General features: G+C 36.8%; 1 protein-coding gene across 1 annotated transcript in view; it reads left to right on the forward strand.

Moving 5' to 3' along the window:
- LOC127653872 (receptor-type tyrosine-protein phosphatase T-like) overlaps positions 1-18,458 on the forward strand; it is a 322,776-nt gene that overhangs the window by 172,398 nt on the left and 131,920 nt on the right. The window contains exons 9-10 of the mRNA XM_052140673.1: positions 4,426-4,722; positions 12,758-12,867. Of these exons, the coding sequence (XP_051996633.1) occupies positions 4,426-4,722; positions 12,758-12,867 (407 nt within the window). The remainder of the gene's footprint in view (positions 1-4,425; positions 4,723-12,757; positions 12,868-18,458) is intronic.

Raw genomic sequence — 18,458 nt, forward strand, 5'->3', positions numbered from 1 at the left:
AGGTACTATTCATCCAGACGAGATCTTTCTGGCTTGAATGGAGGGGACAACGGTAAGCCGATTTCCTAGACTGCCTGTGAAAGGACGCAAAGCAGCTTAGTATCAGTGATGTGTGTACGCTCTTCACCCTCACTAGAGGGAGGAGTGACAACGTCCTCCGTCGGGCCTGACCACTCACCCATAGATGCTGCGATGGACATGGCATTGTCCGCATCATCAGATCCACCAAATTTAAATGAGATCTTGTGCTCCTTCAGAGGGCTGGAGATAATCATGGGCATACTGCAGGGACAAGGATGTTGCGTCAGGAGACAGAGGGGTTCGGGGGTCAGCGCAAGATCCTTCAGAGTCACAGTGGAGGCAGTTGGGATGGGGGGGGGCACAGAAGGCGGAACTGTCCCTCAGTGATTCTAGAGCGGAGTGACATGAGACTCATGCCTTCACAGTGAGGTCAATCTGTCTCCATGACTGCCACTTCAGCATGGGCTTTCGGCCCAGGCAGTGGATTCATCTCTCATGCCTGTTTGATGAAGGGATGTGTCTCTTGCATAGAAAACAGTTGTGGAACGACATCTTTACAAAGACGCTCAACACAAAAGCGACTATTTTAGATATACAAATGTATACACTGGTGGCCAAAATTTTGGAATAATGTGCAGATTTTACTCTTATGGAAATACATTTGTACTTTTATTCACCAAAGTGACATTCAACTGATCACAATGTATAGTCAGGATATTAATAATGTGAAACATTACAATTTTAATTTTTTATTTAGAACTTCTCAAACTACTCATCAAAACAATCCTCCACATGCAGCAATGACAGCTTTGCAGATCCTTGGCATTCTAGCTGTCAGTTTGTCCAGATAATCAGGTGACATTTCACGTTTCCTGTAGCACTTGCCATTGATGTGGCTGTCTTGTCGGGCACTTCTCACGCACCTTACAGTCCAACTGATCCCACTAAAGCTTAATGGGGTTAAGATCCATAACACTCTTTTCCAATTATCTGTTGTCCAATGTCTGTGTTTCCTTGCCCACTCTAACATATTCTCATTTTTTTTTCTGTTTCAAAAGTGTCTTTTACTTTGCAATTCTTCCCATAAGGCCTGCAGCCCCGAGTCTTCTCTTTACTGTTGTACATGAAACTGGAGTTGACTGGGTAGAATTCAATGAAGTTGTCAGCTGAGGACAAGTGAGGTGTCTATTTCTCAAACAAAAGACTCTGATGTACTTATCCTCTTGTTTAGTTGTACATCTGTCCTTCCACATCTCTTTCTGTCCTTGTTAGAGCCAGTTGTCCTTTGTCTTTGAAGACTGTAGTGTACACATTTGTTTGAAATTTTCAAGCATTGTATATAGCCTTCATTCCTCAAAACAATGATTTACTGGCGGGTTTCTAGAGAACGCTGTTTTTTTTGCTATACTGTGTCAACTCAAAAACAAGCACAAAGACAATGTTAAGCATACAAACCAAATAGCTTTCAAATGTGTTTGCTATAATGGCAAGTGATTTTGTAGTACCATATTAGCAATTTAGCATGATTATTCAAGGATAAGGTGTTGGAGTGATGGCTGCTGGAAATGGGGCCTGTCTAGATTTGATCAAAAATGACTTTTTTTCAAATAGTGATGGTGCTGTTTTTTTACATCTGTAATGTCCTTACTATACATATGATCAGTTGAATGCCACTTTGGTGAACCAATTTCCTTCAAAACAGCAAAATATATACATTATTCCAAACTTTTGGCCACCAGTGTATATACTGTACACAATATATCATAGCGATAATAAAGGATACAAATATCACCGCCAGAAAACTGCAGCGGAGCAGGTCAATCATCTCACTGCAGGCGCTTTGCTGTCAAGGCGACGAGTTATCTTGCTTGCGTCTAAGGGCCAAGAACCCATCCACTGGTGGAGTGTTTCTCGACGGCGAAGCAGAGATGAAAGGGCTTGTCAAGATGAGAGATGAACTTGCTGTCTTGAAGGAGAAGAATTCTGAGGAAATGGTGGTTTCGCACCTGCCTATATAGGCCAACTGCACGCCTAAAGGGGCGGGGCTCAAACAACTTTGTGAATTTTAGAATTGGTGTTATTGTACAAAGGGTTTCAATTGGGCCATTGAGAAAGGAATTTCCCATAGCATCAGCAATGCAATGTTTAAAGACCGTAATCGAAAGGGAATATTTGATACTCATTTGAATGAGACCGTTTTAAACATAGGGAAACTTGTTTTCATTGGGTTTTCAATGAATAATAACCAAACTTTTGTACAATTCCTCACTCAAATGTAAATACTGTATGTATAATATGGCTTTAGTGACTTGTAATGTATTGAACAAGTTATAAGGACAACTGAGTATTACTGTTTTCCTGCTTTCATTGTATGGAAAACATCTGCTTGGATATTTAGCTAAATAACTTGCATGTAAGTAACTTTTGTGTAACAAAAACAGTAATAAGGGTTTAACATGTGTATTACAATGCTATTAATGACAGAAATTTTTGTTGTGGGTAAATTGTCATTTGAGTTAGAAATCTAGATGTCATGTAAGCCTTCCAGGTCATTTGGTGTAAGTCATGTAACTCAACGGATAGAGCAGGGTCTTGACAACAACAAGAGCAATGTTTCAAATCCCATGTCATTGTCCAAACTAGAAGTTATGGTCACTTAAAATTGTTGATTGCTGCATATAAAATAGCAGCAGAGCAGGTTGAGATGTGGCCTAGTGGGTAGTGCAAGTGCCATAATTCATTAAGGTAGGCATGCTGGTAACATAAGTCCAAGGCTGGCCTATGACAAAAATTCATACAAAACACACACAATCATATTTCCACATTTAAAGTTGTGTATGATGTGTTATAAGGTATTTGTGAATATGTTACAGGTGGTGTGACATCATCAGGTCAACTAGAAGTTTTTTGGATTTTTGTATTTAAAAAATTCCAGAAAGATACACAAAACATATTTCCACTAACAAAGCTGTGTAAGATATGGTGTGTATAAATACATTGCAGGTGATGTGAGATCTTTAGGTAAAAAAAGCTAGAAAGTTAAATAGATTTATTTCATTAAAGCATTCAGTTTATATTAAATAGTTATAACAGGGATATAAATCATAAGGAAATAAAAAATGATCTAAATTTAACTTAATTTGTTCACCAACATAAAAATTACATGTAAAAAAAATCACTTCTTAATGTAGTCATGTAACATCTCTTAACTGATATTTGTGCGTTTGGCACTTTCGAGACACTCCCTAACTTGGATTGCAGTGGTTGGGATCGCTGTTTTGCGTTTTTCACTTCTGATGTTTGAAACAAATACATTTATCGAATAACATCATAATTACTTTTGCTATTATGATTTACAGCGCTATCTGAACAAGACACAGCATGAACCGCCACTATTTTGCGATTACATACCAATTAATGTTAATGGAAAGTTTGAATGTCTAACGAATATCGAATATAAAAACAACTTTACCGCAGTACTTAACAATGGCATATAATCACTCTTCAAAAGATAACGTTTTAACCGTAATTTTTTTACACTTGATTCTTTCTAATCACCCCTCAGACTGTGTACACATGATAACACTGCCAGTCAACTTGTCCAGTAGGTGAACTGAAAAAGTTTGTGAAGTGTCATTCAACAACAGACTCTTCGTCACTTCTGCAGCTTGTAGAGAAATCAGTTTTCTTTTTTTTATCTACTTGTCAAGTACCTTTTCTTCTCATTGACCATCATGGGCAGAGGGCAGACCAGCTCAAAGATTTGCTGAACCACCTATCGTACCGGGGTAAAATTGTTTGTCGATTAGCGCCACCTACTGTAAAGGCGGTCATTCGCTTCTCTTTTTATGGGAAAGGGCCGTTCGTCAGTGATTCGCCTCTCATTATCGCGTCGTGTTTGGTCTGAAAAGGCCTGAAGGCCGAACGTCTCATTTTATGTTCAACAAAGAAAGAGTCATGCAGGTTTAAAAGAGTCATTTCTGAGTGAATACTTCCTTTAATTCAATATGAATTCTCTGAAAAAATGCATAATGTCTTATGCAACTTTGCTTCAGGTAAATTTATCTTGTTATTAGGGTGTTTTGATATTTTTATTAGAAAAAAACAAACATGATGAAAAAGGAAAAAATATATATTATTTTACTGAGTACTGAGAAAGCACTTTTCCATTTTGGCTGTTTTCTAATCTTTCCCACCTGTCTGCAAATTATGGTATTAGGGCATTATTAGTGCCTCAATAAAACATGTAAAAAGTACCCAAAATTACTATAAAAGTATGACTACTCCTTAATCATTTATACACAACAATGATACATTATTTATGGATCATGCCAATTTGCCCATGGAATCTGAATTTCCCATCACATTTAAATTGCTCTTCCCTTTTCTTGTTTCTCCACACAGATCCAGTCAATGGTCCCCAGAATGTGAATGTGGTGGACATACGTGCTCGTCAGCTGACCTTGCAGTGGGAAACCTTTGGGTATGCAGTGACACGCTGCCATAGCTTCAACCTGACTGTACAATACCAGTATGTCTTCAACCAGCAGGAGTTTGCCGCTGAGGAGCTCATACCCACTTCTTCTCATTACACACTGAGAGGACTCAGGCCTTTTGTGACGGTCCGGCTACGACTGGTGCTGGCCAACCCTGAGGGCAGTAAAGAAAGTGAAGACATCGTCAAACAGACAGAGGAAGATGGTGAGTGGGAAGTTCCCACAAAAATTCACATACTACAGAACATTTGATAGGACAAAAATCTGTGTAGTGTAATATGTCATGAATATTTTGAGGCCCTTTTCCCAGAAGAGGAAGGGGCCATTTACACCAAACACATAACTGTGTCTGGGTGTGCTGTTGTTTTTCAATGTAAACATGCGCTAGACAAATTGACCGCTGCGCTACGTCTCAATGGTTTTAAGATGTTTTGTCAAATAACAAGAACTTCAACTTTAAAAAATGCATACCAAGATACCTGTGTTCTTTTATATTCGTTGCACTGTGTCTAGCTATTTTTGATGCAAGAACATTGTCGGTCCGAATGGCCCCTAAGACTGTGCATTTGTCACTATTTTGTACACAAGTAAATTACTTCAAAGCTAAAAGACATGCACTAGAAGACACTAAAGTAAATTATTTAAAGTATTCTAAGTTATATGAAAATTTAAAAGACAAAACACAGAATTTTATATATATACAGTATATATACACTCACCTAAAGGATTATTAGGAACACCTGTTCAAGTTCTCATTAATGCAATTATCTAATCAACCAATCACATGGCAGTTGCTTCAATGCATTTAGGGGATGTGGTACTGGTCAAGACAATCTCCTGAACGCCAAACTGAATGTCAGAATGGGAAAGAAAGGTGATTTAAGCTATTTTGAGCATGGCATGGTTGTTGGTGCCAGACGGGCCGGTCTGAGTATTTCACAATCTGCTCAGTTACTGGGATTTTCACGCACAACCATTTCTATGGTTTACAAAGAATGGTGTGAAAAGGGAAAAACATCCAGTATGCGGCAGTCCTGTGGGCGAAAATGCCTTGTTGATGCTAGAGGTCAGAGTAGAATGGGCCGACTGATTCAAGCTGATAGAAGAGCAACTTTGCCTGAAATAACCACTCGTTACAACCGAGGTATGCAACAAAGCATTTGTGAAGCCACAACACGCACAACCTTGAGGCGGATGGGCTACAACAGCAGAAGACCCCACCGGGTACCACTCATCTCCACTACAAATAGGAAAAAGAGGCTACAATTTGCAAGAGCTCACCAAAATTGGACAGTTGAAGACTGGAAAAATGTTGCCTGGTCTGATGAGTCTCGATTTCTGTTGAGACATTCAGATGGTAGAGTCAGAATTTGGCGTAAACAGAATGAGAACATGGATCCATCATGCCTTGTTACCACTGTGCAGGCTGGTGGTGGTGGTGTAATGGTGTGGGGATGTTTTCTTGGCACACTTTAGGCCCCTTAGTGCCAATTGGGCATCGTTTAAATGCCACGGCCTACCTGAGCATTGTTTCTGACCATGTCCATCCCTTTATGGCCACCATGTACCCATCCTCTGATGGCTACTTCCAGCAGGATAATGCACCATGTCACAAAGCTCGAATCATTTCAAACTGGTTTCTTGAACATGACAATGAGTTCACTGTACTAAAATGGCCCCCACAGTCACCAGATCTCAACCCAATAGAGCATCTTTGGGATGTGGTGGAACGGGAGCTTCGTGCCCTGGATGTGCATCCCACAAATCTCCATCAACTGGAAGATGCTATCCTATCAATATGTGCCAACATTTCTAAAGAATGCTTTCAGCACCTTGTTGAATCAATGCCACGTAGAATTAAGGCAGTTCTGAAGGCGAAAGAGGGTCAAACACAGTATTAGTATGGTGTTCCTAATAATCCTTTAGGTGAGTGTATACTATATCAGCTACATCAGCACTGCTGTGATTCGGCCGCAGGTAATCACAGCAGTGCTGATTTAGGGACATAAAGCACAATTGCGAGTGTGATATTGCTTATATACAACAGTTCAATGAACAAGTACATTTTAAAATGAGCATGAGCACTTAAGCACTTCCATGAGCACTTCACTAAAACAATAAAAATAAAATTGCATTTTAATCTGTTTTGAATAATATTCTGATGATAGTGAAACTTTGTAGTATGACACTTTTCGTACCACTGTCTCCTTAAGATGATTCGCTTATGTTTTCCTCTTTTGTAAGTCACTTTGGATAAAAGTGTCTGCCAAATTAATAAATTTAAATGTAATGTAAATGTAAAAAAATAGGAAAAACTGAGGACGGTCATAAAAACGCATTTGTACATGGAACTACTTTATTACGCGACGGATGAGAATCTGCCGTTGCTGGTCCAAATCAAATAATGTGTCCAAGCTTTCGTTAGTAATTAAAAAATGTCACTTCAGAAATAGTATCACGGCTTGTGCTGTTTCTAACAAGTTATTGGATAAACAAGGATGGATGGTTGTGTGTGTGTTTGTGTGTGAGAGAGAGACGGAGCACGTGCAATCACCTGTTGCCACACCTAGGCAGAGATGCTGTCAGCTTTCTCAGTGGTAAAATAGCCGTCCAAGCGGGGGTATTCCTCTCTATTTCGCAGTAGCCGGTGTGCAAGAGTCATTCCCTATAGAAACCGTAATATCCTCCGCCATTTTAAACAGTATGTATCCAATGTGGAAACTCCGGTAAGAGGTAAGCACCATGAGTTTTTGTAATCAATCAGTCTGTTGAGTCTCTCAGCTGTGATCCTTAATGCTGAAGTTGTTCATTTAAAGCTATTTATTGATTTAATATACAAGACAAATCTGGTTTACACTTACAAGTAAAGTTTTCAGAGAAGAGGCATAATTGTCAGTATTATAAATAAGCTGATTGGCTCAGTATCTTTTCATGACATTGATATCAATTTATTTGATGGTCGTGTGAGGTACGTTTAAAAAGGGACATTTGTTTGGTTTCTAAATCATTAGCACTTAAACCTGCTGTTTAATCTTACTAGACTTTTGAATTAAAAGAGAACAAAATTATTAGCTACTAACCTTCACTGGTAGATTAGTGTATGTACTGAAAGGGTTGAGGTTATTGCTCCTTTACAAGGAAATACAACACTGGCTAATACAGGCTAGCTCATCCTTTGATACCAAATATTCTGCATTGTAAGCTATTATGTCGAATGTCGGCAGTGCTAGGGCCTTTTCAACATTCTCAAATGTTAAAATGGGAATAGTTCAGTGATTCTGGCCCATTATTGTAATTATCTTATGCTTTAGTTAATGACACTTACCTCTGGTTCTTGAGGGCTAAAGTGCATTTGGTTTTGTCTTGGGCTTTGTCTTGGTGCTGTCACATGTTCTTTTCAGTTGAGTGCAATTCTGAAGCTTTTCAGAGTGCCTCAGTAGATGTTCAGGGAGATTTTGAGAAATGGTATTCAGGAGAGGCCATTCAAAACCTCAAAAATAAATTATTTAGATATACAAAAATCTTTTAATAAAATAAAATAAATATAATAATTATGCTAAATAAATAAATAATAATAAAATAAAAAATAATAGAAAATGGTTGAAAAGTCTGACAATTGCGATCTTTGTTTTATTCTTTTTTGGTCTGAGAATCCTCACTGTCTACCTTTTCTTTCTTTCAGGTTATTTATTTTTTTTAAATAATAATTGTTTTATTTTTTTTATTATTGAATGACAAGACCAAAGAATAGCAAGAGTACTTGTTAGAAATAGCAACAAAGTACATTAAAAATAGGAAAGAGCTGTTTTTAGAAAACTATAACTGTGTTTTATAAAACTCTAATCTTAGGGATGAAATTTTGTAATTAGTGGAGCAGAAATAAAAGTATTTCCACTTCATCTAATTGCTGTTTTGTGATTAAAATGTCTTATGCAGCTTCATGTGGTTTTTACCATAAAAAGCACACGATTGCTCTCTTTTCTTTTCTTTTCTTTTCTTTTTTTTAAGAAACAATGCTGGAGATTAGATGGTAATTACACACAAATATCTATATAGTTAGTGATTTGTATCTTATGTAAAGTAAATATTATAATATAACAGAATACATTTGCATTAACAAGCAACACAGCGCACATGAGTTCAAAACAGTTTGTGCCGTTTGGTTCATGTAAACATTTTTAATCTTGATTTTGAGGCAGCATTTATTCCTAAAATAATAGCATTCTGATATTTGTATAAGTTTTGCTCAAGTATGCTGATTATAGAGTTTAGTTACCTATAGCATTTGGGTTTGATTAGGAACATGAGATAACTAGAGCTGACTAAATAAACATTTATTGGTAAATAACTATTACTAAAAAGCTTAAACAGGTTAACATTACTAAAGCTGGCAATCTATTCATTTGACTGCCCGTTTCAAAAAATAAAAATAGTAATACACACAAATCATATGCAAACTGTAAGAAAATGTTGACACATTATAATAAATATGGGGTCTATTTTATCACCTGTTCTTGTAATCCAAACAGAATACAAAATCATTTAGGATATATTTGTATACATTTTAGGACATGGAAAAAGTGTGATGCATTGTTGTTGTTTGGTTAATTCAGTGGTCAATTATTTCTGTAGATACAATGTGGCCCAGTCTACATTACAAAAGAATCAATAATAAAAATACATTATATATATATATATATAAAACAGTTGTTCAAGATAGGGGAAATATTTGAAGAGGACATAAAAATTGTATTAACAATAAACAGAAATCTTGAAACAAAAGTTTCATGTTTTAGTTAAAAACCCTCACACATCTCAAACAAAGTATTTTTATATTTCCCCTTGAAATATTTGATTCTATGTATTGTGTATTTAAGAGAGCTACAGTTCTGTTTAGATGGAGCGATTCTAAATCAGAGAAGTTTCTTAACGTAATTCAAAACAGAATTTTCAGACCAAAGTACTGCTCTGTTCTTTTTGAAGACAAACAACAAATATGAAACAAAGATGATGAATTCTTTCCTCCTGTAATCCTTTTTTCCCATTGATGTGTTGCAGTTAAAATGAAATCCCAATGTTGACCATGTTATGGCTTCACAGGCTCTGAAAAAGACACAATATTTCTCAAACGGAGGCAGGTTTGCAAGCAGTGCTTAATTAGAACATTTCTCAGAGGGTAGCATTTAGTCTCCATTTAAAATGTATTTCTCCCAGCTTGTTTTTAAAGCTGAGCAATAAAATTGCGTGAAAATAAAGGGTATTGTCAGGTATTATACTGTTAAATTAGAGCATAAAATTTAAGATCCTCTAATTTCCTTTATTTTTTTGTGCCATTTGGGGTTCTGATTAGTCTGTTTTGATGTGGATATGACTCTTTTGGTTATATTCAGTGTCTGCCTCACTGATGTTTTCCTTTTTTAGGTTTTTTGCATATGAAAACCTATAATTGCTGTCCTTTTGTGTTTGCAAAATGACAGACAGCTGCGACATATCAATTGTGAAGCAGTTTTGTCTCTGTGCAACCTTATATGGGGATAATTGCAGGAGAAAAAATTAACATGAGGGTGACCAGCAGTTATTTTTACCTTATTAGGTGAACAACAACAGCAAACACTGTGAATGAAGCCCTGCTTATATATAAACAAGAATAAACAGGAATAGAGCGTGCATCTCTATGTACGCCATTCGTAATTCATTGAGATACTAAATAAGTACAATAAAAAGGATGGTTCTCCCAAAAATGAAAATTATGTCATTATTGAAAAACCATGATGATGAGGAAATAGTGATAGAACGCTCATTTTTGGGTGAAATGTCCCTTTTAAAAGTAAAAGGAGGGAGATAGACATTGCAATAAAAAGCCTGTTGAAAGTTAGTACAGAGACAAGTTTAAATGAAGGGCAAGCATTGTTTTCTGCCCCTTAAACGCATTGAATTCATAGGCTGTGTATCGTTTGGAAGGCTGCGTCCTCCGGAGGTCGCGTTTGTCGGCTGCATACATCTCATTTCAGAAAAGTGAGTAGGACACTTCGATTGCAGCCTTCGAATGCGACCTTCTTTCATGGGAATTCGGAGGATGCATGAGAGGAATCCATTGTGGGCATTCACAACCCACAATTCTTTGCTTCAACGGAAATGTCTAAAATAAATAAAGCCAATTTGCCCTTAAATATGATGTTCAAACACAAGTAATGTTAATTCCCAAAGCTGAAGTACATCAGTAGATGGGTGCAGAGTATATAATATGTATAATTATATTAATATATAATTAAAATATATTATTAGACTATTTTCTTTTCTCTTTACATCATTATAACTCTCCTAAAATGTACCTCTTTCAAAGGGAATTTGTTACCGTCTCACTCAAAGTGCTCACGCTTGTTAAAGAGTGCCGTGCTGTCATAGCAACTGTGTTACGTTCCGTTTACATTTGTCCTACGAAGGCCATCTTGTTTAAAGGAGCACGCTTGGTATACTACAGCCTTCAAAGGACGTGTCCTACATAGCATGCAACCTTCGAAACAGCTACAGTCTCCCCTAGGGAAGCTAATCTAAGATTTAGATTAGCATGTAGCCAGTATTTCACACACATTATATATAGATTATATAGAGACAAAGATAGACAAAGGACCGGATCTAATTAGGTAACGTTGATTTAATATGCTTGTTGGCTTGGGTTGAATCAAGCTATTTGAAGTATTGCTGAAAATATGACTTAACTGCCCTCACTTTGCAATACAATATCTGACACGAGCTCCACTTTATGAGACCATATTCCTTTTCACATATTTCACATTTCCTTTGATTAGATCTATTCTTTCCCCATTGAAGTGTCATTGCCAAAGACTATACCAAAGATTTTAATTATGATTTAGGGAAAATATAAGATGTATTTAGCCACATACACTACCAGTCAAAAGTTTTATGTCCGCTTTATGGACTTTTAAATCCGCTTTATGGACTTCAACGCTTGTGGACTGGCCCCTTTTACTTCCATTGTAAGTTCTTTACTGTAACTTTTTCCTTACTGTTATTTAAAAAAAAAATTTTTTTATAAATGCTGGGCAAGCTGAATTATTCATTGTGGTATTCAATATTATACCACAAATGCTGTCGATTGAGGTTAATGTTTATTGAACCTGGAACATTCCTTTAAGTAAAATCTGTTGACTAGTGATCTCACTATTTTGGCATCAAATCTACATAAACAGCTACGACAAATGTGTCTTGATTCTTTTCTTCATTTAACCACCATCCAAGACTAAACTAATATATTTGTGCCTGAGGAGTCTTCCCCTGTCACAGCCCTACCAAGCTCATCTCTTTAATCTGCCCTCCCAATTAGCTGTGTCCTAGCGCAAAGCAAAGAGCAGCGCTAGGGCTGCTAAATTGGACTAAACAGCCTTTTAGCTAAGTCATTAACTCTCTTTGCACACTCTGTCAAGAACAATCGGACTCATTAGCGTGTCATAGCTAACAGTCAAGCCAAAGAAACTAACCAAAGCTGAGAAATGCAAGACAACTAGACTCAAGTTACGCCCACGGCAATGGACGTAGGACTGTGAATCGACAAACTGTAAATTAGCATGTTAGCATGCAGAATTCTGAAACCATCAAGTCATAGTGTTTCGGAAAATGCCACGCTGGATTATATGAACATTGTACGTGGATATTCTCACTTTGGAAAAGGTTTTGAAAGTGTTAATGATGTTATGTGGCAAGAGTAAATTTGGAAAACTTGCAGACGTTTGTCAGAGGGGAAGTGCACATAAAAATATGCAAATAGACATGTATATGTGCACAGTGGTACTTGTAGAACTTGTTAACACCTCCCGGTACTGAAGGGTAGCACAACTGTTACAATTCACACTTCGAACATTGCGGCTGAGGTGTGTTTGACATAGTTTTGCTCTTTTAGTCAGCCAATGTTTGCTCACCTTACTTTACCTTACTACCCAGCAGCACAGCCATTTCAGTCTCCCTACGTCACCTCTCTGTTCTCAAAACAATCACTTTTCATATTAAAATGAGTTGATATTATGGTGCAATATTTTACTTAAATGAAGTATTCTGTTCTGAATTAAGAAGACTAGTATTTTGTAGGCCTTTAGGGTGAGTAATATTATGATATAAACTATTTTTGTGTAATTCTTTATGTGTGAACTACAACATATACGTGGATATTTTTGGCGGGTTGCTAAATGTATACGTGCATGTGTGTGTTTGTGTGTCTATACCAGTTCCTGGCACCATTCCCATGGAGTCTATTCAAACAGGCCCCTACGAGGAGAAAATCTTCTTGCAGTGGAAGGCCCCCAATGAAACCAATGGAGTCATCACTCTGTATGAGGTGAGAAAATGTTATAATTTTTTTTCTTGTTTTAAACATAAACCTCGTTTATTTTTGGGTGGTAAAATATTACTTCTCAGCAAAAGTAAGAAGAGAACAATGAAGCTCAAAGAAGAAAATATAAATAAAGAAACAAATAAAAACTAAAGCTCCAACAACCTTTGCAAAATGATAGCTTTATTAAAAATACAGGAAATGAACAGCCTAAAACTCTTGTAAATGAATTGTTTATCTGCCAATGTGTAGAATATCTGCTCTACAAAAAGAAATTAAATGGAGTCGCAAAAAAACTGCAACCACATTTTACTTTAATGTGAGTGTTTGAGTGTGTTAGAGACACAAAAATACCACCCAATCTTGTTGATTTGATGAAGAAGACAAACTACATATGAGCCATTATGCATATCCAGGTACATCATTAAAACAGGGCCAGCTTTGCTATAAGAAGATTAACAGAATGAACTAAATGTATCGAGCAGACACAATGCAGTCCCATTTGGCTGGATAATTGCTATAATAGCCCTCATTGATTTAATTAGAAGTGTCCAAAAGAATTATCCGGGAGATCTGAGCAGCCATATGCATCATTTCTACACTTTTAGTGATTCAGACAAATTACAAAGAGCTAAGAGACAGGAGAGGAAATGTGTAGAGATTAATGCAATTGTGGACTGGTCACAAAGGGATACTGTTTTGTTTGCTGCAAGCAAATGTCTAAATTTACCACCTTGGGACAGTATGTATACTTATAGCTTGACTGTATAATTAGAGAAAAGGAAATTATACTGAAATAGAAAGGGCTGAAATGTCTACATTATTAGAAATAAAGGTTTAAAAAGGGGTTTAAAGCTTTACAGGAAAACCATTTTAAGGATCATGGTTCTTTAAATAACCATTGATGTACTGGTGCCTCAAACAACCCAGTAGGGCTTCAGGTTTCCTTTGTTAATTAATGATACCTAGAACTATATGCTCCAAGAACCTATATTACAACATCAAGAAATGTTCTAGTATCTTAAGATCCAAATAAACCAAATCAAGAGCCCTATATATTGAAATCGTCTTGATAAGAAGAGGCTTTTCTGCTAATCCTATTCAGATAAAATGCAAACCCATTGAAGACCCATTAAACCACTAAATAACCCTTTTTTTTCTAAGTATGTTTTTTAAACAATTGTGAATGTTTAAAGGAATAATTAACCCCAAAATAAAAATGATGTCATTTAATCATTAATCATATACATTCTCAAAAAAAAAAACTCCAAAAATGGCAGAAAATTGTTTGAAGAAAGCACCATAAATGTAGTCCATATGACTTTTACACTATATAACGAGTATTTGTGTGAGGAATAGAGCAAAATTAAAGTGTTTCTTGTTTTGTTTTTTTGCTTTAAATCATACCTTAAAAATGTTTATCAAGATGGCAAGTTGGATATCAATTAGCATGTTCACATGCATATTCTTACAACTCATGCAGCTGACAATGTGTAAGGTCAGGTAAACACCTTAAACAGTTTGTCTTTATTTGGCTAAGGTCATAAACGGTTTAAACAAAAACCATCGGCAAACGTAGATTTTCGTCCATTATCTCGATTTTGCATTTCTTGTCAACACTTTTAACTTATTCAATGTGCACATAATTGTTTAAATTTTGACGCCAAAAGAGGAGAATAACTTATGATTTTCAATTGTTTTCTTACATGGTTGACACTTTTCAAACTTGACACGAGCCACCTGATCTAATGTGCCATATTTGAATCGAATAAGATTTGAAATCTTCACTGGAGAGGGAAATTTTTGCTAATATTGACATTTTCCTTTCTTTCTGAGCAATCTGGGGTTATGTACCTTGCTCAAGGGTGCAGTGGTAACGGCTTATATCTCATTCCTTATGGGCTCGAACCAAGTGTGCCGCACAAGCCCTCAAAAGTGAAGCCAAAACGTCTTGATCGCCCCGGTGACTGGTCCTAGTATAGGTCATAAACCCCGCCTCCCCATGTTATTCAACGGGATGTGAGACCAACTAAACAATTAAATTACACTTCACATATATTTTTTCCAAAGATAGTTTCTGTCATTTACTGTAGTTTCTATCACGTTGATGTAATTTCAAGTGTTTGTTTTCAAAACAAGTTTGTTTTTAGTTAGTTATTTGATGCTATAAAAACGGTGCTGTGACATCATGATTAACAGCTGTAATTGACAGGTTCTCTGAGCGAAGTAGTCACTGAAGCACCAACAGACTTTTTTCATATCTAAGTGCAGGGGCGTGTGCTTGCGATTGATTCAGCAAGAGTGAGGGCGGGTCCTTGATTTCGTGGCTTTACTTCCTGATCACTACTGCGCAGGTCTGGTCCCGAAATCGCAACTGCGCAGGCTCAAGTCCCAAGATGTCAGCGCCATATCGGGACATTGGCGGCTTCAGTTCTCACCAATGGAAAAGAGCGAAGGGGCGTCGTCCATCTTTTTTTACAGTCTATGGCTTGAACCAATAAGCTATTGGTTGCCATCCCTGAGCGTCAACCACTAAGCCACGCACACAGAAACACGCACACACACACCTCACAGTGGAGTTTCGGATCGGTTTCTGACCATCTGAGATGGGTCCAAAATCAAAGCCAGATTTCACTTTCTTTTACTCTGTCTGTTTTCCCCTCCCTTCCCTTTTCTCTGCAAAACATCCTCCTGTTATCAAACCATCAAAGCCTGTAAGAAATGAATTGCTTTTCTGACAAAATAAGAGCGTGACTATGAAAGTTAGACAGAGAGAATATTCTCAACAACTCCTTATTAATCAACAGTGAGTTGTGTAAAGGGAAAAGTGTCTTTTGTCCTCTTGTGTCGTCTTTTGCTTTATCTCCATGCAAATGAGCACGAGTAACTAGCAAATCATTTCTACACAGTGTGTTTAGTCCTTGAGATTTGATGTGTTTAATTTGCATGACATGTTGTGAGTATGCTGCCATGACATTATGTCTTACACCCCTCCCCTCTGTCTTGGTTTCTAATGTCGTTCTGTTAAGTGCACAAACAAACAATGCCACATTTTGGTAACACTTTACATTAAGGTTGTTTTAGTTAACTACATTAGCTGGCATAAACATAGACTGAACAATACTCAGCACTTTGAAATCTTGCTTAATTTTACTTTCAACACATACTAGTAAATTTTTAACATTAAAATGTATATATATCAACAGTAGTGACATTTATTTGATGAATATAAAGACAGAAATTTAATGTCTCTCTTTGGCATTCCGAAGATGTTGTACTCGGAACAGTACAACATCCTGCCGGAGATAGGAGGCAGGGGCGAGGAGCCTACCCCCGTACAGGATGGGACTCAACTGGTGGTGGTGGGGTGGTGGAGGTTGCCGTGTTAGTGCACTGAAACAGCAATGTGATAGATTGTGAGCAGACTTATAAAGCAATGGCTTACATGTGATTGGCTGTGGGTTGCCTAGCTAATGGTGTAATGATGTACATCTACTAGACTTCCTGCAAGAACTACGCTGCGCTTACATTTATTGCAGTATCATTTTCTACTTTTCCACTTGCAAAACATACCAGAAATGGACATGATACCAAAGTAATACAGTGGTTTCAAGTAAGATGTACAAGGAAAATCTTGTTGTTCTTTGAGTTAACATGTCAATATAATGGTATACGATTATCGTATTTCACTTACAAAAACATACATTTACATTTATGCATTTGGCAAAAAGTAACATGGTATTGCCAAGATTTCTGTACATTTTACCATGGTATTTTATGAATGCCAAGGTATATTGTATATATACATATACTGTATATACAACAAAAACTAACAAAAAGTAAAACGCTATTGTCATGTTTTTTTGTGCATGTACCATGCTAATACAATGGTATTATTTGAAGTACCAAATAAATAACATGGTACATGGACATTGTAAATATTTTGTACCCTTTAAAGTACCATGGTATTAATATGATATGCTACTGCCACAGTCCTTTTGTGAGGTTGAGAATATCTTGGACTACACGTACTTTCTTTCTGTCTCTCTCTATTATTCTCTCTCTAAATAAGTCAAACCAAAGAGCTGTCATGCTTTGTGGAGATTTAGTGCGAAAGAGTTTTGCCCCTAATGAAGATAAACAGTCTATTCAGCCCCAACAGCAGGCTATAGAGACAAACTTGCACTTATCCCATCCTCCCTCCTTCACTGCATTGTTTTCATTTCCATCAATAAATGGTTAATGCAAGCACTCGAGTTAAGAGATCTAGTAACCCCTTTGCTCCCTTACCTCTCTTATTCATTAGAAACAGTTAATGGGCCGTACTCCTGTGGCTCTTGTCCAGAAACAGGTTCAGAGAAGTCTAAATCCGAGTTAATGTCGAGAGTGCAGCTATTTATTTATTTTGTGCCAGTGAGATAGTGAAATTCAAGTACCCATATATTGTCCCAGACAGCACACCTAGTGTATTATTAGCAGTCTCTCTCCCACAGTCTGTCCAATGACAATCTGATGCATATTGCACACAAACATGGCAAACATCTGATTGGCCAGAATGTGCAAATTTCTGTAGTTGGGATGCATCAGAAAGAGTGTCTGGTATTTGGAGTGTCTCATTTTGAATTGCGTTATAAACAGCATTTTAGGAAGGTGTGTGAAGTTAAATGTAGTTAGAAAAACAGGTCTCGAGACCTCTGCATGTGAAGATGCACATCATCCAGCTCTGTTCGAATGCAAGAATGCATCCTCATCTTGTTCTGACAAACATGTTGTTTGTCACTAAAGTGTGGTTTTGTTGTCTGTACAGCTGGAGTTATGCTTACTACCCCCTACTGTCTGGGACTCATAAAAACACACAGCCTGATATCATTAATATACGTAGCTATTTGTACATTAATATTTGTAACATTTAAATGTACATTTATACTTTTGGATAGACACTAAAACGCACAATATGGATGATTGAAACTGAAAATGTAAAATTTGTTAAGCATATTTACAGAAACTTAAAATATTGACAAATCCATTACAAAAATATTTGAATAAACGAATCAATTAGAAATATATTTGTATATTTTTACTTTTTATAGATGTTTTAGGTCCTTTAAACCTAGCCCAATCTCTAAACATAACCACATTTCAACAATATAAAAGATGTAACATGTAGATTAATGTACCGCTCCATAGAAAGAGGCATTACAATCCCTTGAGTTTTAAATGTGCAATAGTGTAGCCTCTTTTTAAAAAAACAACCTCGTTCGTTTCAATTTTGGACCTATCTCTAAAAGCAAGCAGAGTCGAGTCGAGTCAAGATGTTCCATGCAGTAGAAAAGCCCCATAAATAATAATAATATTTTCGAAGTTTTTCAGTCCGGTTTTAGAACAGATCACAGCACTGAATCTGCCCTTTTAAAAGTTTTTAACGATATCTTTTTAACTGCTGACTCAGGAATTTCGGTGATCTTGGTGCTGTTAGATCTTAGCGCAGCCTTTGATACTGTAGATCATAGTATCCTCATCTCACACCTCGAACAGTGTGTGGGTATCTGTGGCAACGCTCTTAGCTGGTTTAAATGATATCTTATGAATAGAAGCTT

This window comes from Xyrauchen texanus, chromosome 13, assembly GCF_025860055.1.
Source record: "Xyrauchen texanus isolate HMW12.3.18 chromosome 13, RBS_HiC_50CHRs, whole genome shotgun sequence".
NCBI lineage: Eukaryota > Metazoa > Chordata > Actinopteri > Cypriniformes > Catostomidae > Xyrauchen > Xyrauchen texanus.